This window comes from Mangifera indica, chromosome 8 (assembly GCF_011075055.1).
Source record: "Mangifera indica cultivar Alphonso chromosome 8, CATAS_Mindica_2.1, whole genome shotgun sequence".
Lineage (NCBI taxonomy): Eukaryota > Viridiplantae > Streptophyta > Magnoliopsida > Sapindales > Anacardiaceae > Mangifera > Mangifera indica.
The window spans coordinates 12,863,524-12,889,167 of NC_058144.1; the positions used below are offsets into that span (position 1 = coordinate 12,863,524).

At 36.0% G+C, this 25,644-nt stretch overlaps 1 protein-coding gene across 2 annotated transcripts; it reads right to left on the reverse strand.

Moving 5' to 3' along the window:
• Nucleotides 1-423: 423 nt before the first annotated feature.
• On the reverse strand, nt 424-21,916 carry LOC123222713 (protein HUA2-LIKE 2-like). Of its 2 annotated transcripts, XR_006503696.1 has the most exons (13): nt 21,436-21,916; nt 19,776-19,852; nt 4,856-6,955; nt 3,802-4,273; nt 3,049-3,157; nt 2,829-2,941; nt 2,554-2,741; nt 2,045-2,468; nt 1,486-1,930; nt 1,211-1,390; nt 935-987; nt 542-721; nt 424-466 (listed from the first exon to the last, which is right to left on the reverse strand). XR_006503696.1 is itself a non-coding variant. In XM_044645633.1 (12 exons), exons 1-11 carry the CDS (start codon nt 21,553-21,555, stop codon nt 962-964), a joined length of 4,254 nt encoding a protein of 1,417 aa, XP_044501568.1. In that variant the 5' UTR covers nt 21,556-21,916; the 3' UTR covers nt 424-721; nt 935-961. The 2 variants fall into 2 exon arrangements, 1 of the variants encoding a protein (XP_044501568.1); XM_044645633.1 differs by having other exon boundaries at nt 424-721.
• Nucleotides 21,917-25,644: the final 3,728 nt, after the last annotated feature.

Consider the following 25,644-nt stretch of genomic DNA (forward strand, 5'->3'; position numbering starts at 1 on the left):
TCTCATTCTGATTCTTGTAATTTTTCCCTGCATAATTTTTAAATTTTTAAGATAAAAATATTTTTATTTTTAATTAAATTTAATAAATAATATATAAAATAATTTAATTAATTAATTTTATATTTAATAACATAAAAAAAATACTAATATATCATTAACATGAAAAATATTTTACAAAATAGACAAAATAATACTTTAACATATTATATATCAATTTAAACAAACATAATATCAATTTATACTCAATAATTTTTTAAATATAATACATTTAAATAAAATAATATCTCATTTTTACAAGTATAATAATAATTTATAACTAATAATCTTCTAAGTTGATGATATGATAATTTTTCATTTTTGGGTTTAGAAGGTTTCCCAAACCAAATACACCCATTTCGTCGGTTTTAAATGTAACAAAAAATGTGGAACTGAAGTACTTTCATCGTATGCTTCATTGATAAGGTTCCTATATAAAGGCTTCCAATAAGTCAATTACACAAAATTGTAAGCAATAAGAAAATTCTAGAATTGATGTAGTTACCTCTCCAACTGTCCTCTCTACAATGGCCATGACAATACGTCTTGCCACCCTCCTGCTTTTGCAGAAGAGCTGATAAATTACATATATACACAGTCCCAGCATGTCCATGAGGCTTGGCCCAGGAAATGACTCACTCTTTTTGAACAAGCCGCAGAACCCAGATCAAAAATTGGGTCAAACCTAACAATTATAAACCATAAAAATTGTTTGATAAGAAAGAGATGGTAATCAAAAGTTTTCATTAACATTTGTCTAGTACAATGGAATTAGAGCTTTAAAAATGAAATTGGAAATGCCATTGCCCATTGTTTTTAAAAAGAGATGACCTCCAATTCCATTTCTATGCCAAAATTCCATGCAACAAACCGATTTGCAATTGTTAAAATAACACACCGATGCTTATAGTGTAATTATATTTGTTTATCTTGGCCGCCAACTGCCTGGAGCTGAAACACACACCAAAACAAAAAAATCCTTTAGCCACTAAATTTCGTTTCGCACCAACATATACTCCTAACATGAGCAGGGGTGATGGCTAACCCAATCATTGAGAATTTTAATGATATTGCTACAACAATGCACAGAACAGATATACAAGAAAGAAAATCTCAAAAAGTGATTACAAACTACATTTTGTTCTCTTTCAAAAGATAATCTACTAATACATACCTCTTATTCCTACTGGTACAGGACCTCCAAAAGGTGGTCTAATGGGTAAAGAACTCCTGTGATTCATTCCCCGGGGAGGATATGCCCATCCTTGGTGTGGCATTCTTGTTGGTTCACATGGGGGACCAGCATATGAACAAGGTCCATGAGATTCTTTAGGTTTGTCATGGTATCTTGGACCTGGATGAAAAGGAAAAGAACAGTATGAACAATGCCACCAGAGAATGACAGAGAAAACAATGATACATCCATAGCTCACTGCTAAATATCCTCACCCGAAAAAGAGGGAGTGGGAAATCTCCAATTCTCTTGGACTTCATATGGGGCCAATTTCATTCTATCATGGTTATTGTAATAGTTTCCACCATCATGTGGCAAAGAATGGTATCTATTTGGAAGGGAAGAGGGTGGGGGTTCCCTCCTAGATTTAATATTCTGGCCAGTCTGAACATATGAGAACTGATTTGATGGTGGAGCATGAAGTGGCAGTGGAGGGTATGGCTTGTGATGGAACCTTGGGCTATCAGCTTGTTGAACATTGTTTGATGGGCATACATGATAACTGCCAAAAGAGCTAGCAGAGTCGGACATCCGCATCGGCATCTGATGATCCCGACAATCTGAAGCATGATAAAGAACTGCATTCATAGGCATCGATGGATTCATCCCTGGTGCAACTGACTGCTGGGCTACAGATAGTCTCACATCATTTTGCATGTTCTGCAAATGTTAGCCAAAACCAACGAGAAATATTAAGTAAATACATCCCACACTTCTTTCAAACCACTACTGACTAGAAGAAATTTTTAATATCCAATGAAGCAAAGAACATACATGCATGCCTGCTCCATTAGAGTAAGGTTCAGACGTTGCACATGGGGAAAGCAGAGGAGGTGGTGAAGGGGGAGACAACGGCAATGGTGGTGATGAAGGAGGCATATCTTGTGGTAGAGGAGGGACAAAGGGCACTAACTGATTTTGCGAAGTCTCTGTAGTATTAATTTCAGCACTGTTATTGTTTGAACCCATCTCCATGTCACAAGGTGGAGCCACATCCTCCATTTCCAGTTCACCATCTACATCTTCCAATATATGTCTATGCTTCTCAATGACAGGGATTGTAACCCGCTCCTCGACAGTTTCAGATTTATGTTCAGGAGTGACAGCCTCGAAACTCCCTTCATCAGAATCACTTCCTTCATCTTCATCCTTTAACATGCGGGGCATACAAAATCCAGGAAGCTGAAAACTTGAATTGCTGGGGCAACAGGAATGTCCTCTAAATTATAATGGCTAAATAGATTAAAGTGATATAAACTAAGAAAAAGATTCAACAGTCATACCTTCCATATTCATCAACATGCATGCCCTCCATATCTCTAATAGGATCATCTAAAGCCCTTTCTGTTCTTGCTGAACGACGAGAATAGGCACCAGCAGAAGATGAACAACTAAATGAATCGAGTTCTCGCATATGGTGACGAATAACTGATTCTGGAAGTATTCTTCTCTCCAGCCAAACCCTCAAAACCTGCACAAAAGAGATTATGGTAAGAAATGACCAAAAGAGAAGACATCATAAACTACCAAAAAACATTGGAAAAATTCCTCCGCTTGCCTTTAAACATTGCCTACGATTTTCCAGAGCAGTATTTCCAGGAGGAGCAGCAGCTGACAGTAAGCGCGGCAACACAGCCTGTATAGCCGAAGGGTATATACCACCAACATCACCTGGATATTTTATTTATGAACACAACCATGAACCCCCACAAGCAAATAATTTGATTTAAATCACCATAATTAAGGAAGTTGTAGTAACAAGACTGCAGGCACATTACCTCTCAAACCTCGAGAGCACTGAGTAATAGAATCCACAAGAAAAAACAAATCCACCCTTTTGTGTAAGCTAGACTCGCTCTCCAAGTTTCGAACTAGAATTTCCACCACCTAGTTCAAACAGGAAAAAAAAAAAAAAAACATGATCAAATTCCATAGGATTTAAAGTTTATCAACAATTGAAAACCGAAAAAAACAAAATCAACCTCTCAGGGTTGTCATACTTCATATGGATGTAAAACAACAAAATCAACATCTTTTCAGCCCATTGGTAAAGAATCTTTTAGAAACATCAAACGAACACTTTCAAATAAGATGAGGGTTAAAAAAGCCTCCAGTAAAAATAAATGTTACAAGGACCCAGTGGAAATATCATCACTAAATTCAAATACCACGAAAATTCTGAAAATTTTTCCTTATTGTATTGGTCAAAAATCTGTTTGCATATCAGCAACAATCATGTATAGTGACTTGGAAAATAATAAACAAAATTCAAAAATTTCAAACACCACCAAGGATCCACAATTTCACTGTCAGCATCACTGAGGAAAAATAAAATAAAAAGAAAGTAAACTCAGTTCATAAACTTGCTCTTAGCATACCAGAAAACAAAATTAGAAGTATAAACAGAACTTTCATTCTACAGATAAAATCTGGGACCACTGAGTGTATAATGCCCTAGGATAATATAAACAAACGATTATACTCTCCCCACTAAGCCTGTAAAAAACTAGTGTTATATAGCAGTTTCCTACCTTTGCAGAAACACCAAACTTTACACAGTCAATAGCCATGCGAGTTGCTCGCCCAATACTCTCCTTCGTCCTTGTTAATGACCCAAGCAAAGCCTCAAAAGAAGTAAGAGCAGTATGTGCCTCTGAATAATCACTCCACTTTCCCATAAATGTTGGCCTATGAGTTACAAATGTATAGCTGTTTTCCTCTTCATCAGCAATTTGAGTGCCCAAAATTTTCTTGTGTTGTGAGTGAACATTGGGACCACAACTAGCATTGTTTTGAACAACATTTGCACTTTCTGATGTAGATATGTGACAAAGTGAAGAATTGGGAGGAGAAACCAGTGCAGGAGAATCCACCCCATCAACCGGAGATAGAGTTAATTGGACATTTGAGACAACCTTGTCCACTACATGATTTTCAGAAAAGGAAACCAAACCTTTATCCATCTGCCTTTCTTTATTTTTGAACTCTTCCAGAATATCACACCTAAGACAAAAATGTACAATAGATATTAAAATTTGGAATTAAATGCACTAAGATATTTCATCAAACAGTAAAAAAATAAAAACAAAAAACAGAATAAAAAAATGATCTCTGCAAAGAATAAGAAACAGAAGCAAAACAAAAAAATTGTCTGCACTCTCACAAAGGCTGCCACCGGCAACTTATTTAAAAATTTTTAATCAGTTGTTTACTGTTTGAATAATTCTTTCATTACTATTCTACCATTTGAGCCAAGGACGGAGGAAATACAATTTTCAAAATCATTTGTTTTTTGGTAAGTAACTTTCATAATCATTGTAGAAAATCTGCCATGAATCTATACAGTATTTACTTTTTCTCTGTAGGAAATATAGAAAGTTATATTAATGTAACAAAATTTAGAAAGTGGATCAGATATCCACTAAAAGAACAACCCATCTAAGAAGGGGCTAAAGCTTTACCAAGGCAAATGAAAAATAATGTCTTAAATTTAGAAAGAAAAAAATACTTCCTGGAGCAAATAGTAAAATAATGTCTGATATTCAAAAAATAAACCAGAGTAAAATATAGCCACATAAAGCTTACATTCCATTAATATGGCAGTTGTCATCATTTTGAGAACTCAAAGACTTGGTATTACAACAACCGGTTCCCTCCAAATTGTACTGATGCAGGTCAGAATCAATTTTAGGTGAAACCTTAGCACTTTCATCAGCCCCTGACACAGTATCCAGGCTTGACTCATTTACCACAGTATCAAGCTCTTTCTCAACATTTTCAGCTCTAAAATCACTCAACTCAAGATTCTCAGCATTGCCTTCACACTTAGAAGGCAACAACTGATCAAATGAATCTTCGTCTGGCATGGATTTAGCCTGTCTTCTGTCAGGACTAGGCAAAATGTGTTCCAGAGTTTGTTCTTGAACCCCAGTCTGGATTGTATGAATGGCCAAAGGTGACAATGTAGGATCTTCGCCATCATCATTGTTCATAGGGCCTACAACATCTCCATCCAATTGATGATTTTGGCTCTTAGGACTCTTGGTGAGTTGATCAGCACTATGTGCTTCTCCAGAAGATTTGGTAGACCCCTCCAAAACTTTGGGATTTGACCTAGAATAGAAACCAGAAGCATCGTCTTCCGAGTCTGCACTGCACAGTCCCAAACCACTCCCTTCTTTGCTTTCGATAGTCTCATTAGAACATCTTGTTAAGGATTCAATGCATAACACATCAGTAGATGGGTTTATGGTTGACAATGCCTCAATGCAGGCTTGACCTTCTTCAGCAGCATTAGCAGACATTGCTTCAAGTGCACGATGGAGGCGTTTAGACGGAGGTAGAGCAGCTTCAACATCAGCAGAACAGCCAAATGATAGGTATTTCGTATCTTTACAAAGCTGTGGCCTAATTCCTACAATGTCAGTGCAGTCCTTCAAAGGTGATACATTCTCTGGAAATCTCTTCACTGCAGAACAATCTACCTGAACATTATCATCATGATTTGAAGAGGGGCTGGTTTGCCCTAACATATTAAGAGTAACATCCTTGAAAGGTTTTTCTTGAGTCAGCAAAGAATTTTTCAAACCGTCTGCAGAGGATTGTTTGCCCATTCTAACCCTGGCTCGTTTCAATAATGGAAGGTGCTCATCTCCATCTTCTTTTGAAAGGCATTTATCAAAAATGCTGCCATTATTTTGAGAAAAATGGCAATTATTCATCCCTGCATCAGCTTCTGTGTCCATTCTCGCAAAAGGATCAACTGCATCACTAGTACTTCGCTTTCGATTTGGTTTTCTTTTCTTCTTTAAGAAAACAGCCTTAATTTGGAAATCAAGCCCTTTGCTTAACTCAACATCTCCCTCCAAACACTCAACGACAGTCTCTGAATGTTCGACTTTACAGCCAGAATCCACGGTGCTGCTCTCATTCAGACTGAAGGCATCAGATTCAACTGTTACAATTTCAGAACCATTGTCCTCAATGCTACCGTTTGATATATAAGCAAATGAATCCATATCATCACATTCAGAGGCATCAGGTGATTTTCTGATTCGTTTATTCCTTTGTAAGGATCCATCTCTAGCAACATTGGCAGATATCTCCCCTGCATTCTTCTCCTCATCATTATATGGCACCATAAAATTCTGGAATCTACAGTGTTCAACCCTTGTTGAGCTTATAGACCTTCGCGTTGAAAGTACCTTTCTCTGAGTATTTTGAAATGGCAAGCCTCCAGATCTTTTTCTTGAAGTATAGGTGGTTAGAACAGGTATTTCTTTAACAACCAAGTTATCAGCAGGTTGTTCTGCTAAGGCCTCTTTATCAGGCATTGCATCTAATGGTCCAACAGCAGGAGCATTCTGAGATAGAAGACTTGGATCATCAGCAGCTGTAGGAGAATTTGAATTTAACAATTGTGAATCGAGTGCTGCTTCAGAAGCTTCTGTTCGGTCCTTCAATCCAAAGTGGGCAGATGAGTCTGCTGAATTTCCACCATTTGCCAGGGTGCCCTCATCACCAGAATTGGAATCAACCTGGTCCCGTTTCTTTGATTTCTCATAACTATCTATAATTTCCTGCACTGCACGAACAAAATCTGCACCCCTTCCCTGGCGTTTGGCCGAAAGAGATTGTTTTTTTTCTTCAGTAAATGCTTCAACATCAACAGGATTGCAGAAGGCTCTGCATAACAAAGTCCCCATTCAAATAAGGTCACTAGCCATTTACTTCAATCCAGATCTAGAGACAAAATGACATGAATGGGCAAAAATCAAAGAAAATAACCAATACAAAAATCCATTTCACCATCATCCAAAAGACAAACAAAGAAAAAAGGTTAACACAATGAACAGACAACCCTCACCAACCAGACAAAGTTCATGAGCAGCAGAAAAAAAGAAAGCACTTAATTCATTTAATGGTTTGAATGTCATGAGATGGCATGTTCAATACAAAGAAGAATATATATTTTCAACATGAATCTAGAATTAACTCAAACGCCAAATAAAAAATGCACAAGTGGTGCAGACAAAATTCCAAGAGCAACACATAATTTGCTGAAAAAACAAATCATGCAATTGAACACTTCCAATATTTTATGGAACAACTAATGGTTTGAATGACATGTAGTGACATGTTTCACAAAAAAAGGAATACATATTTCAACATGGATCTTGAATAAACTCAATCACCATATAAAACAATGCACAAGTTGCATAGACAGAAATGCATGGTCAACACATATTTGCTAATTTAACATACAGTACAAAAGGCACGTATCACGTATCTACCCCAAGCATGAACATCTTTGCCAAGTCAAATCATTCGACAAATATCAATAATTTTGAGTTCTACCAAATTTCAAGTAAGATTTCTAAATTGAATTTAAATAAATCAAAAAGGTTCCAAAAAAATTTCAACCATTTAAGGGATACTAAACACTTACGGCATAGGTTTGCACTATTTAAGGGATACTATAAGGAGATTGGCAATCACTTGTTTCACATGACAGGAAAAAAACATCACCATGTGGGTCTTGATTTAAACCACTAAACCCCACAACACATGGCACAAAAACAGAAACACATGCTAATTCATACATGCACATTAAATGTCCATGCAACACATGCTTGGTTAACAAACAATTTATAAATATCAGTAACTATCTAAAAATCACTTCATAGCACTTTGATCATAACAATAATGCAGTATAAAAGGAAGACCTTAAGGATCTTCTCACCGTTTTACTAACTTCAAAAGAAATCCCAAGACAGAGAAACAAGAAACATACTTTTCTTTTTCATCAAAGGCTTCTAACTTATATACTTGTGATAGGAACCTTGCATTGGCTGGATTGAAGAAAAGAGAGGGCAAGGAAATGGTCGCTGGAGAGGAGAATGGTCCAGAAGAATCTACAGCAGCCCAGATGCATTATAAATGGCAAACTTTGAGTAGAGAGGGCCTCAAATTCTGTTACAGAAGTATGTAAAAAAGGGGGTGTGAGGTTGAGTGAAAGAGGAAGCATTTTGTGAGAACAATTTACTGTTTGAGTGTTAGCATTTTGGAGAGTACTGGCCTCTCATGTTAGCCAGCTTTTAGGTCTGTTTTGTTAATAGATTTCTCAGTTTTCTTTCTATAAAAGCCTTGTGATGGATTTGTAGTGAGAAAACCTTGCATCTGGAGAATGAAATAGCAACCTTTTTATTCTGCATATACTGTCTTTCTCCGTTATTCTACTATTTCTTCATGAAAGCTATCTGTGCATATTCAATTCTAAGAGTTTTGCTTGAACTTTGTCTTGAGAGTTGCCGAAAAATCATCCAGTTCCAAAATAATTGGTATCAGAGCACCTGATTCTGCAAATGGAGAGACTTGACATCATCAAGACGATGATGGACAATGGAGGTTCGTCCAAAGATAAACACAGTGGGAAATTAGAGACAGTTGGGAGAAAGGAATTTGTATCCGCTGTGAAGACAAGGAGGACTCAAATCTTGACTATGCATGCAAGTCATGGAATGGAGAACCAAAAAGAAGAGAAGCTAAGTTGGGTTGGCATCAGTGTTTTGGAGGAAGAGTCGGCAATTTTTGAGGATTCATTGGTTAAAGACAGAGATTGGAAGGAAGAAATGGCAGGTTCCAGAGAGTTACATTATTGGAATCCCTCTATTCCTCTGATATTTGGTTACCAACGATGATAGAGATGAAACAAACAATGAACATAGAAGAAGATGGAAAACAAGATGAAGAAAATGAAAAATCAACAGAGATGGAAATCAATGTCAGTGATACAAAGACAAAGAAGAAAAGCGAAGCTGAAGATGGTGGAAAAATTACAGAAGACAAAGCCAAAATAAAAAAGGAGATAAAGGGGTTTATAACAATCCGACCCGATCCAATGACCTATTTACCCGACCCAAACCCAATTCATTAAACCCAAATGCATTTCAATTAAAACTCAGCCAAACACAACATTCCATACATTATACAAACCAGCCCAAATTCAATTAAACGCAACAACATCCGCATTCAATCTAGCCATCTCATACAATAATAATACAAGCTCAAATTCTGAACCAAAACTCAATTGGCTCATATTAACCCAAATGTCAAATACATCTCACCCAAACCCATATCAATTAAAACCATTAATTGCATTCAGCCCACTATCACAAACTCAAACCAAGTCCAACTCTTATAACCATAACTTCAGCCCACAAACTCCCCCATATGAGACCAAACCCATCAACCTGACCACCAACTCTACGCCCACCCATTACAACATCACCATACGCACCAACTCAAGCCAAGACCAAAATTTTAATTCACATAACCCAACTCCTCCTTCACCCACCCAGCATTCAAGTTCTGCAACAACACTACCACACAAACACTGCAATCACAACAACACGATATGCCAACCAAAACTCCACCCGCAACCCAACACAACTCCAATGACTGACTGATAGAAACCCAATAAAAAATATTATATTAAATAAATAACACTGATAACAAATAAGAGGTGTCAACTCCTCCCCTAAGGCCATAGCCTCCCCATCAACCAATGGTTGCTCAAATACCCAAATAAGAAATATTCCCCCTTCCTCTCCTCCAATCACACCTATTTATACTGTTGAGTTGTATTTTGTTAATGATGAGTAGTATTTAATTATATTAGAAAGGCTATCAAACCATATTATGATAGGATATGTATTTTAGGGATTTGATTTGATTTATTTTCTTCTATATCTTTCCTATAATTGTATATATTGTAACATTTTGCTTTCTGAATTAGATAAAAAACAATATTCTAAATTCATATGGTATCAGAGCCTACATTACGCATTTAAATTTTTTTTTTGGCGTTCTCAACTTAGTTTCCAACGAATCCAAGTCCTTTCTCCACTGTTTCTCCGATCGTTGAGCTTCTGTCATTTTCCAGTGACCAGGGTTCTCTCATCAACACATTCGTCAAAATAGCTTCACTGTTTGCCGCTCCACACGCCACTCGTTCTCTCATATCTTCCGGCGTTGATCTCCTGTTCCGACAACACCGCCTCTTCCGTTGAACTCAAACGATGCCGACGAATCAATCTGTGGTAAACTTGAAGTCATTAGGCGTCGATATCTGTTGCATGCACCGATCGTTTATCTTCTTGAAACATGATCTCCGATTTACTATTCCAACGCACGAGGGACTACACCGCCGACATCAATTGACTTAGTAGAAGCCGTTGATCATTCCTGTTGAAGACCCACCTCCACTGGTTGCTCCACGTGCCACCAGTGACATCATCAAATAGTTCCTCCTCTATTCACGCATCCAGCAGGCTTTGTTTCACTATTCAACAGTCTTCTAATCAGTTTGTAAGCCTCGAGTTCTCCAAATCTTCATTTTTTTTTCAAAAAGCTTCTTCTGTTCTCTGATTTGTGATTCATCATGTCCGTTTAAAGCTCCAAACCAGGTTCTCTCTTTCCTCTTAATTCTCTTCCAGTAATTACTACAAAAAAATTAATAGGAAGCAATAATTATACTTCATGGGTTGCATCCATTTAATTATGGTGTATGGGACAAGGTCTTGAAGACCATCTTACTAAGAGGGTTGAAGATATTACATCTGATAAAACTGTATGAACTAGGATTGATGCTTTATTATGTAGCATGCTATGGAATACCATTGATCCTCAACTCCATCCTATTTTCAAAGCATATAAGACATGCAATGACATCTAGACTCAAGCCAAACTTCTATACACCAATGACATTCAACAGTTATACTCTGTTGTATGGTCACTCTAAAACAACAAGGCATGGGTATGTCTGACTTTCTGGGTCAAATAGCATCCCTGAAAACTGAATTTAATTTATTGTTACCTCCTGGTAAAACTGCAGCTAAAGACTTAGCCAGCGAGATAAATTTTTATGGTACTCACATTAACAGCCATTAGTCCTGATCTTACTTATGTTCGAGATCAAATTCTTGCTAGTGTTGTTGTCCCCACTCTTTATGAAGTATTTGCTCGTCTCCTCCGTGTGTCTTCCCCTGGAGTTATGACTAGATCTTTTGGTTCATCTAATTTTGACTCCCTTACTCGTCTCCTAGAATCAGCAGTTAGGCAAGCGTGGTCGTCGAGGAAATTGACTAAAGTGTAGTTATTGTAACAGATGGGGTCACATCAGAGGCAAGTTTTATAAGCTCCATGGTCGTCCTCCTCGAACTGCTAATATTGTTTAAACATCTGGTTCTCTTATTGACTCCTCTGGAGTGCAGTCTCCACCATCTTTGACACTTACAGGTGCTTATCTTGAAGACTATCTCAGATATCAGACAACAAAACAATCTTCATCTTCTGTTGCTTTGATTGCTCATCTGAGTAATTCAACTATGTGCCTTACTCAATCTTCTTTCGAGCCATGGTCTTTGATTCCAGTGCCTCTAATCACATCTCCGGTAACCCTCGTCTATTTTCTCACTTTACTAAGTCTACTTCATTACCTACTGCAACCTTAGCTAATGGATTTGTTGTTACTGCAAAGGCAGTAGGTTATGCCCATCCTTTCCCACTCTTACCTTTGGAATCTGTTTTTTATCTCTCTGACCATCCATTTAATCTTGTTTCTATTGACAAACTTATTCGTTCCCTAAATTGTACAATTACCTTTACTAATGACTCTGTTCTTATACAGGACTGCAGTACAGGCCAAATGATTGGCGCAGGATGTGAGTCACAAGGTCCCTACAGACTAAGTTCACTTGATTCTGTAGCATGTGTCATCACTGAGTCTCCAACACTCCTTCACAATCGTTTGGGACACCCTAGTTTATCCAAACTACAGAAGATGGTTCCTGGTTTGTCACATTTATCGTCCTTTAATTGCAAGTCCTGTCAGCTTGGAAAAAATATTCGTATATCGTTTCCAAAACGTGTCAATAAACGGGCTACATCGCCCTTTGAGTTAGTCCATTCCAATGTATGGGGTCCTAGTCGAGTTATGTCTGTTTTGGGTTTTCACTATTTTGCAACATTTATTGATAATTATTCGCACTGCATTTGATTATTTTTAATGAAAAATAAATCTGAATTACTTTCTATTTTTGAATCTTTTTACTAAATTTATGTTATCCAAGGGCATTTTACGTCAATCCTCTTGTGCTCATACTCCGCAGCAAAATGGAATTGTCGAACGTAAAAATCAGCATCTTATTAAAACTGCCCATACCTTACTCATATATAGTCGTGCACCTTTCCATTTTTGGACAAATGTTGTTCTCACAGCTTACTTCTTAATTAATCGAATGCCTTCTTTAGCTTTGTAAGATCAGGTACCTCACTCTATTTTATATCTTGATCAGTTTTTGTTTTCTCTTCAACCTCGTGTCTTTGGATGTACATGTTTTGTTCATGATTTATCTCCTGATTAAGATAAATTGTCTGCTCGTTCTGTTAAATGTATCTTCCTTGGATACTCGCGTCTTCAGAAGGGTTATCGATGTTATTCTTCTAACACACGTCGCTACTACCTTTCTGCAGATGTTACATTTTTTGAGTCTTCTCTTTATTTTTTGTCTTCTTCTCAACTAGACAAGTCTCCTATCATATAAGTTCTTCCTGTTCCCTACATTGTTCCCTTATTAGATTCATGCTCTAAGTCTAACCGTTCTCCTACTAGTGCAGATCTTACACCCACTAGTCCTTCTACAGGTAATGGCCTTGCTTCTCCTTCAGGTGAGTCAGTCTCTTCAGACCAGGTGCACCCTCTTCCTGCTCCAGAATCCTCTGTCACTGCGGTCTTACCTCCTAATGATCAATTTCCCATAGCCATTCGCAAAGGTATACGTTCAACTTGTAATCCTCATCCCATCTATAATTTTCTTAGTTATCATCGTTTATCTTCACCATACTATGTTTTTGTATCTACTTTATTCTCGATATTTATCCCTGCTACTATTTATGAGGCATTATCTGATCCTGGATGGCAACAAGCAATGGTGGATGAGATGTCTGCTTTACTTGATAATAATACTTGGGAACTAGTTACATTGCCTCCTGGTCACTCAACGTTTGGATGTAGGTGGATCCATACTATTAAAGTTGGTCCTAACGGTCAGGTTGACAGATTGAAAGTGCGGTTGGTTGCTAAAGGATACACTCAGACATATGGTCTTGATTATTATGAAACTTTCTCTCTTGTTGCTAAAATATCCTCTATTCACCTATTTTTATCTATGGCTATCATTCGCCATTGGCCTTTGCATCAGTTAGACATCAAGAATGTTTTTCTTCATGGTGAACTACAAGAAAAGATTTATATAGAGCAACCTCCTGGTTTTCTTGCTCGAGGGGAGCCTGGATTGGTCTGTAAGCTTCGTCATTCTCTATATGGCTTAAAACAATCTCCTCGCGCCTGGTTTGGTCGGTTTAGTACTATTATTCAAGAATTCAACATGCTACAAAGTGAATCTGATCATTCAGTGTTCTATAGACATACTCCACCGAAACAATGTATCTATCTAGTGGTATATGTTGATGATATTGTTATTACAGGAAGTGATCAAGAGGGTATTGAGCAATTAAAAAAGCATCTATTTAGTCATTTTCAAACCAAAGATTTGGGTTCACTCAGATACTTTCTTGATATAGAAGTCGCCCAGTCTAAATCTGGAATTGTCATCTCTCAAAAAAAGTATGCATTGGATATTCTGAAGGAACCAGGAATGTCAAATTGTAAACCTATAGACTCTCCCATGGACCCTAATACTAAGCTTTTACCTAGGCAAGGGGAGCCACTTGCAGATCCTGGGAGATATCGGAGGCTAGTTGGGAAACTCAATTACCTCACTATCACACGACCAAATATTTCTTTTGTTGTTAGTGTTATAAGTCAATTTCTTCAGTCCCCATATTACACTCATTAGGATGCAGTTATTCAGATTTTGAGGTATATTAAAAGGGCATCTGAAAAAGGATTGTTATACGAGAATAAAGGACATACTCAGATCATTGGATATTCAGATGCTGACTAGACAGGTTCTCCATCAGATAGATGTTCTACTTCTGGGTATTGCGTATTAGTTGGAGGAAATCTAGTATCATGGAAAAGTAAAAAGCAAGATGTTGTTGCCAGATCTAGCACAGAAGCTGAATATTGTGCTATGGCCTTAGTCACTTGTGAGATTATCTGGTTGAAGCAGTTGATTCAAGAATTAAAGTTTGCAGAAATATCACAGATATTATTATTTTATGATAATCAGGCTGCTCTTCACGTTTCCTATAACCCTGTGTTTCATGAAAGAACAAACATATAAAAATTGATTGTCATTTTGTTCGAGAAAAGATTCTGTCAAGCTATATCTTTACAAGTCATGTCAGTTCAAATGATCAACTAGCTGATATACTTACTAAATCTCTTCGAGATCCTCGAATTAGTTTCATTTGTAACAAGCTTTGTGCATATGATTTATATGCTCCAGCTTGAGAGGGAGTGTTGAGTTATATTTTGTTAATGATGAGTTGCATTTAGTTATATTAGGAAGGCTATCAAACCATATTATGATAAGATATGTTTTTTAAGGATTTGATTTGATTTATTTCCTTCTATATCTTTCTTGTAATTGTATATATTGTAACATTTTGCTCTTTGAATTAGAAGAAAAACAATATTCTAAATTCATATATACTTCTCATATTTTAAATTTCAAATCCAAATATTATCTAAATCAAATCAAATATTCATCCTAATTAAATCAAATATTCAACCTAAATCAAATCAAACATCCTATGTAAATATCCTATAATTAAATCAAATATACTATCCTAATTGAAATATATTTTATTTAAATATTTATTTATTTATTTGATTCTAACACCAACCTCTTCAACCCAATGGTTCTAGACATCTTTCTCAATCAGAAATTCAATCCAAAATTACGCAGGGCCTCTCTTTTCGTTGTGACAAACGGTACAGACCGAACCACCAGTATCGATCTAAGCAACTAAGGGTGGGTGGTGCTTTGCCAAGAGGAGAAGGACGGGAAGGAGCCAACAAAGGAGGTAAAGGAGAAATTCAAACTGAAAAAGGAAAAGTTATTGAACCACCCCATAATTTTGTAGCTGAACTTAGACCATTGAAGACTATGAAGATAAAAGGTAATGTATAGGAGGAACTAATAACCGTGTTAATCAACTATGGAACAACACATAGTTTCATCGCTTAAAACTTGGTTGAGAAATTGCAAATGTTGGTCACTCGCAAAAATTTCCAAATGACTTTGGGTGATGGACAACGTGTTAAAGGAACTGGAGATAGTCGTGATGTCTGACTGAAGTAGCAGGATATTGAAGTGGCCCAAGAATTCTTTATGTCCGCATTAGGGAATGTCAACATAATCCTTGGAGTCGATTGTCCCTCGACACTAAGGGAAATTAGCAGCAACTGGAAAATGCAAATTATGCATTTTGATTAGCAGGGATAGTAAGTAAAAATAACAAGGGATCCAACATTAATGACTATGGAGACTTCTTTCAAAGGAATGTGGAAATCATGAACAAAACACGTATATCCGAAGACACAAGGTTGAAGAGGAAACAACAACTAATCAAGATATAAAATAGAGTGAGGTACCTAATCTAGTAAAACTGAAGAAGGCATTCAATTAATTAAGAAGCAAACAGTGAGAACAACATCTGCTCAAAAGCGGAAAGGTGCATGACTACGTATGAGTAAGGTATGGGCAGTTTCAATAAAATGCCGATTTTAGCATTCGGAAATTCCATTTTACTACGGAGTATGAGCACAGAAGAATTGGTGTAAAATGCCTTTGGATGCCATATATTTAGTAAATGGCGCGGAAAAGCATTCACTTGTATTATCACTGCGCAATGTACGAATAGTATTGGAGAATTGTGTTTCAACTTTAGCACAAAAAGATTCAAAAATAGAGAATAATTCAGATCTATTTTTCATTAAAAATAACCAAGTGCAACGCAAATAATCATCAATAAATGTAACAAAATATTAAAAACCCAAAACAAACACGACTCGACTAGGACCCCATACATCGGAATGGACTAACTCAAAGGGTGATGTAGCCCATTTATTGACACGTTTTAGAAACAATATACAAGTATTTTTTCCAAGCTAACAGGATTCGCAATTAAGGGACGATAAATGTGACAAACCAGAAACCATCTTCTGTAGTTTGGATAAACTAAGGTGTCCCAAACGATTGTGAAGGAGCGTCAGAATAGGAAGAGTAAGACACATAACTGAATTACCCGGATGAGCAATCGAAGCAACAGATGATGAAGATTATTTTGTTATCTGATATTGGAGATAGTCTTCAAGATCAACACCTATGAGAGTCAAAGATGGTAGAGATTGTACTCCAAAGGAATTAATAAAAGAATCAAATGTACTGGTCTGAACAATATTAGTAGTTCAAGGACAACCATGAAGTTTATAATATTTGTCTCTGATGTGACCCCATCTGTTACAACAACTGCACTTTGGCCGATTTCCTCGACCACCACGCTCACTTGGCTGTTGATTTTGGGAGACAAGGACAGATGAGTCAAAATTAGAGGTACCGGAAGATTTAGTCATAACTTCTAGAGAAAACATACAGAGTAGATAGGCAAAGACTTCATCAAGGGTGAGGACAACAACACTAGCAAGAATTTGATCTCGAACATGAGTAACATCAAGACTAATGGCAGTCAATGTGAGAACCATAAAGAATTTATCTCGCCAGGCTAAATCTTCAGTTGTAGTTTTACCAAGAGGTAACAACAGATTGAATTCAGTCTTCAAAGATGTCATCCGACCCAAAAATTCAGGCATACTCATGTCTTGTTGTTTTAAGGTAACCAAAGTTGATACAACAGAATATAACTGTTGAATATCATTGGTGTACAGGAGTTTGGCTTGAGTCCATATGTCATTACATGTGCGATAAGCTTTAAAGATAGAATAGAGTTGAGGATCAATGGTATTCCATAGCATATTACATAACAAAGCTTCAGTCCTAGTCCATATAGTTTTATCAAATGTAATATCCTCAGCTCTTTTAGTGAGATGGTCTTCAAGACCCTGTCCCATGCACCATAATTCAACGAATGCAACCCATGAAGTATAATTATTGCTCCTTGGTAATTTTTTTTGTAGTAATTACTGGAAGAGAATTAAAAGGAAAGAGAGAACCTAGTTTGGAGCTTTCAATGGACATGTTGAATCACAAATCAGAGAATAGAAGAAGTTTTATAGAGAATAATAAAGATTCGGAGCAACCAGGGCTCACAAAACTTATCGGGAGACTGTTGAATAATGAAAAACGGCTTCTAGATGCATGAACAGTGAAGGAACTTTCCGATGACGTCACCAACAGCACGTTCAACAACTAGTGGAGGTGGGTCTTCAATAAAAATGATCACCAGCTTCTACTGAATCGATTGACGGCAATGGTGTAGTCCCACGTGCACCAGAACAGTGGATCGGAGATCACGTTCCAAGCAAAAAAAGGCTGACACATGCAGCAAATTCCGACATCCAATGACGGCAAGCTTATCACAAATTGACTTGTCGGAGTCTTCTGAGTTCAACAGTGTCGGCCGTATAGGCTAACGCGCACTAGAAAAGCAGATTGGAGATGGCGATCCGAGACGAAAACAACCGGTGTGTGCAAACGATTCCGATGACCGATGACGATGAAGTCACCACAGACTGACTTGCTAGTGTCTTTTGAGTTGACTGGAAGAAGCGGTGTCAACGCACACTCGCCGAAGAAGCAGATCGGCAATAGAGGTTACCGAGAAGACTAATGGGGCATGATGGCGCGTGTGGCAACAAAAGGCGGCCCTCTTTTCAGGGGATTGTCAACAAAATTGTTCCAATTACAATGGTGTAGACACGACCACTGGAAAAGGACAGGAACACGGTGGTCAGAGAAGAACGCCGAAAAATAACGTGGATTTCACCGGAAAATAAATCAAGATTACCGAAAAATTCTTAGAAGCCTAATATCAGCTTTGATACCATGTGAATTCAGAATATTGTTTTCTTATATTATTCAAAGAGCAAAATGTTACAATATATACAATTACAGGGAAGATATAGAAGGAAATAAATTAAATCAAATCAAATCCTTAAAATACGTATTCTATCCTAATATGGTTTGATAGTCTTCCTAATATAACAAAATACAACTCCACATTAACAAAATACAATTCAACAATTACATTAACACTTTAGCACTTTAATGAAAAAAAGAACTATATTGCCATTTCATCACACATTATCATATTTCACTTAACATTGTTCTAACATGGTTAGTGCGCATCATGCACACTTCCTGATCTCAAAGCTCCAATAAGACAACCAACATAATGTTTCACACATTTGCCATATGAAGAAAAGGCATCTTATGAATTCACTAATACAAAAGCTGAAAGGCGACCTTAAACCAATACTACAACCAAAGAAATTTGCAAAGTGGCTCAACCATATTCATATACATAATACTACACTGAAATTGTGTTCAAATAAGTATTTGCAACTCTTACTAGTGTATTTGCTAACCATTTATCCTAACACACCTAAGCAGCTACATCTAAGGAATTGCACAAATAAACTTTTCAAATCATCAAGCAATGTACAAGATGAAGCAAAAGTTTAGCAATGAACTAGTAGTTGTGATTAGCACTAAATAACCTATCTTCATCTTTATCAATTTCAAACACTCATTGTTTGAAGATCTATAATTAATGAGAACATGTTCCAAATGAGCCTTTAAATTCTAAAAGACAACACTCACATGTATTACCAAAGCAGGATAATACATATTATCATTCAATACCACAATCTATGTATTGAAGTACAAAATAACCTATTGAAACAGGTTAATACAAATGTTTAGTCACAAATCTACAACAAAGCAACCTGAAAAGATACCCACAATTTGATCATATCTTTTCATTTTGAACAAGGAAAAAAAAACATGCAATTGACACTTCCCTTAAGAATTACCAATGGACTAATCTATCACCTCCCCTTTTTCAAGGATCAGTGGGAACAAAAAACAACGAAACATTGAGTTTATCATCACTCAGTCAACATCATCAAATGTATAATAAACAATAATTGAAATAAAAGCGGTAATAAAATGATTATTAAATTATTAAATAAAATCCACACTAGTAGGACTAGTCAAGGTTAAGATGCATCAGGAAATTAGTCACTTTGAATTTGAATAATCTTGTGTTGTCAGCACAATCAACTTAACAACCATGCCCGTTCTATAACAGCATGAGTCAGTAATTAATAACACCAATAAATATATACAAATTGCCAATCAGTCAATTGGAAACACAAAATAAAGTGCAAACATACGAATCTATCACCACAACTGAGCAACACGTTAAATCATAAAACACACAAACTATCATCCACACTCATACTGAAAAACAATGTAACAAAAATAACCAAAACATTTTCAAGAGCACTCACATTTGTTGGGTTCCAAAGAAGTACACCAGTACTTTCTTCCAATCAGCTGAATAGCCCCACTTCTCTGGCTCACTTACCTACCATCGAAAACCAACAAATTAAGCCTGAATAAAAACCAATGCATTAAGCCCAATACTGAACAAAACAACAGCAATCAAAAATTAAAAGAAAGAAAGAAAGGTGTCTGCAAGACTTGATTAAATTCAGATGTAAGTACACAATATTAAAGGAAATGCTACTCTTAGGTAGTTAAAGCATTTCAACATCATAAAAATCACTCTTTTACATTAAATTTTATGCAGTGCTTCAACTTAACAAGATAAAACAATCAATTTCTCCAAAATGTCTCAAGTTAATGAAAATAACAAAAAGATTTGTAACATTAGTTTTTTGACAAGAGCGCAAGGGTTAGTGACACCAAGTAATGCTCCTTTATTAAAAAGAGTTTAAAAAGGGAAAAACACAAGAATCCCTCTTTCAGCTTATCCATTAATTAACAACACAACTCCAATCAAATCACATGCAAATAACATCAACAAGACCAATTATAACTAACAACAGCGCACGAGTGTTTACACTCTTGACTATAGATCCAGAAGCAAGCCCCATTTAACCAAGGAAGCACAGAAACACACAGTATAGTGCGTTCCCGAGTTTCTGAAACGTTTCAGTTTCCGAAACGACCCAAAACCAGTACGAAACGTTTCGGGGCCGTTTCGATTATTTTGCAAAAATACAAAACGCATTTCTTGACATATCCCCAAGCATAGGAAACGTCCCAAAGCAATATGTTTCTTCCTCATTCCCAATTTTATTCAATTTCCAGTAACCTAACATCTCTCCATCCCAAGCATATGTCTCGACTCCTCACAGTCTCCGACTACAGCTCGGCATCTTAACTCCTCATTGCCTCCGACGGCTCAAAGTCTCAGGCGAATCTGTTACGTTATTCTTTAATCTTCATATTCTATTGCAATCTTCATATTTGTCTTCAATATTCAATTTAACGATTAAACTGTAAAGATATGAATCAGTCTTTAGTAAAAAGAGTTTCTCAAGTAGTTATTAAAGGAACATGTGATGCATCTTGTTATTAGAATTTTGAATATCAAAAGAAGGTTAGAAGAACAAGAGAAAAACCCAGTGAAAAGTTTGAAATATGGAGAGGGAAAAAAGTACAAAAAGAGTGGACAGTAAACTATTCATTCAGAAATTAGTATTGTCTGGTTTAAATTTTATACATGTTAGCATTGGATTGTATATACTTCCTGGAAGAATTGGAAAAAGTGTCCCATTGTTAAGTTATTTATTTTTTTCAAATGCCGAGTATTGTATTTTCTTATAAAAATTTGGTATTTATAAATAATCCCAACATTTTTAAAATTTATACATTTTTCCACGTTTCCGTTTCCTATATTTTTGAAAAAAAGCATTTCTCCGTTTCCGTTTCGATGTTTCCGTTTCCATGCTATTTAGCATTTAACAAAAGCCCCCAAAAAGCATCAACTCACCAAGTCACCGCCAGAAGCACTAAACAAACCACATAAAACCTAACTCAAAGCATACCCTACAACTTCCAAATCCCTAAAAAACGGACCCTCTTTTTTTTTCTTCGAATATATCATACGCAAAATATAAAGAAAAAGGAAGAGGCGCATACCGTGGCAGGCCAAGCAGGGAAGCCTTTAACTTTCGCGAGGACAAGATCGCCCACCTTCCATTGACGGCGAGCGGCGGCGGCGGCGGCTTTGCTATCACCTTTTCTCCGACTGGGCGCCATCGGAGGCTCAAACGATGGAATTCTATAACTACAAGCGAGTCAAAGCTAGTAAAGAAAACAAAAACTGAGAAATACGCCAAAACGGCTGGCGGGTAGGAGCTGTTTGCAAGTGTCTAGGGTTATCCAGGCACGATTTGGCTATGAACTTAGCAGGCATTGAAACGCAGCAATTAGTGGAAGAAATAGCGAGTAATTAAATTGAAAAACCAAATTTTGTAAGAGGAAGGAAGCGAAAGAGTGAGTTCATTTGTGTTGTCTGTAATTTTGGGAGACGAAGGGAGTTCCCAAACAACACAGAAGAGACTGATATTGAAATTGTTGGTGAGAGCCGTCCAATGTGGACAGCTGGTGTGTAGGTTAACATTATACTGTCGTGAACCATCGTACGCTGGATTTAAAATTAATTTTTAGTTTTCCTTTTTTAAATTTGTTCTTCTCTTAGGTATATTTTTATCTCAAATTAATTATTTTTAGAAAAATTATAAAAAATACCTAAAATATGCGTTCATTAAACAAAAATACCCAAATTTATTATTTTAAATTAAAAATACTCAAATTCTCTGTTCCTAACAAAAATATCCATAGCTTTTTCTAAACTATCAAAATTACCCTTCTCTTCGTATATATAAACCCCTCACTCACTAAATTCGATTTGAAAAAGAGTATTCATAGAAAATAAATATTGAGTTGGGGGGAAAAGTTACTTTTACGAAATTGTAGGGGTACAAATAGATTAAAAAATTACTGAAGGGGCAAGGGAAATATTGGCCCTATTGTAGTATAAATTTTTTTACGGGGTAAATTAATATTTTTGGTACCTAGGGTTTTTCGATGTGTAGTTTTTGAATTTTATATTTGTTTTAAGGTTTTTCAATATGTAGTTTTCTAAATTAATATTTGTTTTTTCGATTTTTGTGCTTTTTTGACACATTTTACAATGTAATGACGTAATTTCAACTCAATATTTTGGTTTTTTTGTTTATAAGATATATCGATTCGTATTTTTTAGATTTTCAAATGATTTTTCGATTAGTGACATTCTTACATATTTTAATTGATAGAGTTTGAATTTCAATTCGGTTTTTTCGATTTTCATCGTTTTAGGATAAATCGAGTCTTTTTTTCAAATTTTATAACGATTTTTCGATTATTCACATTCTATGACATTTCAACGTATAAATTTTGAATTTTATTTTCGTTTCTTCAAATTTCGTCATTTTATGATATATCGATTCGTATTTTCCAAATTTTCGAACAATTTTTCAATTGTTAATATTCTAGGGTATTTCAATGTTTAGAATTCGAATTTTAATTTCGTTTTTTTTAATTTCACCGTTTTAGGATATGTCAACTCCTATTTTGAAGATTTTTGAATAATTTTTTTATTATTGACATTTTATGGTATTTTAAAGTATAGAATTCGAATTTCAGTTTCGTTTTTCAATTTTGGTCCTTTCAGGATATATTGATCATATTTTCATATTTTTGGCTAATTTTTTCATTGTTAACATTCTAGGGTATTTCAATGTATAGAATTCGAATTTTATTTTCGTTTTTTCGAATATCACCGTTTTAAGATATATCGACTCATATTTCTCAGATTTTCGAATGATTTTTTGATTATTAACATTCTAAGGTATTTCAACGTTTAGAATTCGAATTTCAATTCCGTTTTTTTGAATTTCACCATTTTAGGATATATCGATTCGTATTTTGAAGATTTCTAAATGATTTTTCGATTATTGATATTTTATGGTATTTGAAAGTATAGAATTCGAATTTCAGTTCTGTTTTTTGATTTTCTTCCTTTCAGGATACATCAATTCGTATTTTTAGATTTTCGACTGATTTTTCCATTGTTAACATTCTAGGTATTTCAATGTATAGAATTCGAATTTTATTTTTGTTTTTTTAAATTTCACCGTTTTAGGATATATCGACTCATGTTTGATAGTAACATCACTCAAATCACATATAAAATGAAATCAAATACATATTCATATATAATGACAGATACAGTACATCATACACATATGCACATACAATAAATATATACATAAGAACATATGAAAAACGATACATAAACAATGAGCTAACTAAATATATACTCGTGAGCTACTCAATACAATGAAAATACAACTGCGACACTAAACGTCGATGCATGGAAGTAGACGACTCTCAGGGAAAATTAACACCTCGTGACAATGTCAAACACTCAAAAAATCATAACATAAAAATGCCACAGTCATCGGAGCCCTCCCCCTACTGAGGGACATCCGTCGCTTGATATAACGCGAGGGGATCATATCGTGGAGTCTACCTAGAAGATGTCCAGAAGTTCGTCACCTCCAATAAAGCGAGTATGAATGTCATGTATGGTCGCATCCGCTGCTCCAGACACCCCATATTCCCCTAATATGATTCCACTGAATCGTACACCGTAATCGATCACTCACGAAAATCTATAACTCTGGCCACCCAATGTGCGTAGTCGAAGTTTATAGGGATGTAAACCTATAAACAGTGACAAAATACAATTGATTATAAACTAATTCAACGTAAAATGTTATGAAAATACATATATACTATACCTTATCGACCATCTCCTATGGTTTGTAAAACAACCCCGGGGTGTACGCTGCCTCAACCATCCTCGTGAAAAGGGCAAAAAACTCGAACTTCTCATATGGTGTGGTCTGCCAACTCTTCCAGGCCATCTCAATATGGCCTCTAAAGAATATGTGGGCAATCATCCAATGCTATGAAATAGTTACACGGTGATCGTCCTGGTGCTAACGTAATATAGCCAAAAAGGAATCTACATGGTAAAATTGTAATGTGTTAGTTATTAGCAAATATATCAAACTTTTAACCGAATTATATAGTATAGATAACTTACATCGTCGGTCAGCCACTGACGCAAATCTACCACAAGCCACCAAAAACTGTCCTTCAACTTTGACTCGATGAAGTAAACATCATACGCGTCGAAAGCTGCAGCTTTGGTGTACCTCGTGAGGAAAGATTCCTCATGCTCTGAGGCAGTGGATGGAATGGTCCTGAGTTACCATTTTTGTCCTCCTTCTGAGTGGATTTGTATATGGGGTAAGAACTAGCGGACCCTTCCGAACGATCCGACCGTGTGTTATACGAATCATCTATAAGTTCCAAGAAACTAATAATTCGTTATTTCATCCTACGTAACAATTAAACATTAATCGATTAATGTTACCTTCTCCATGTATGCGAGAGGAGGTTTGGCTAGAGAATCCTGAATGAGGGTCAAGTCCACCATGTGTGCTCCCTCGATAGACTGCAAAATTGTAATTTTATACATTCGTGATCAATATATATGAATATTTATACATTAATTTTAAATACTTGATACCTCAATCTGGATGGCCTCATAAACATTCTCCTGGAAGTTCTCCTCCAGTGAACTAATATCCATTGTCCTTTTACTCGAGTTTGGGATATCAACAAGTAATCATAGTCGCTCGTCTTGAAAAAGAAACAAAACATCATTAAATAAATATTATAATTGGGAAGACAAATCGATCAATGACATTTCTTAAAAAAAACATAACTTTGACTTTCGAGGAAGGTCTTTGGGGAGAACCCTCGATCGATGATATCTCAATGTAGGTTCCCTACATGTATGAAAACGACAAAATGGTAAATGATATGTATATATAAAATATAATATCTACAATAATTTCCATACCTCACGTGGATGATCTGAAGCAACCAAAGATTCGACCGAAAGGCCTTCATGAGGAAGACCTTATAAGAATATATAAAATAGATTAATCGATAACAAAACAATTATAAAAATAAAGTTTCATTGATAAGTGACATACTTTAACTCGGACAAGCGAGTCAACAGAAGGGTCAACCGATGCCCCCTCCCAGCGACTACCCTAAGGTAATAGTAATGATAATTTAATCAGTGACATTTCACTCGATAACAATATTATAATATAATAACAACATTTAACATTAAATATAATTTTGAAATTACATACGAACCTCATGTGGCTGACGAGATGGTATTGTGGTATCAATGGGGGTGGTTGTCCCGAGATCGTC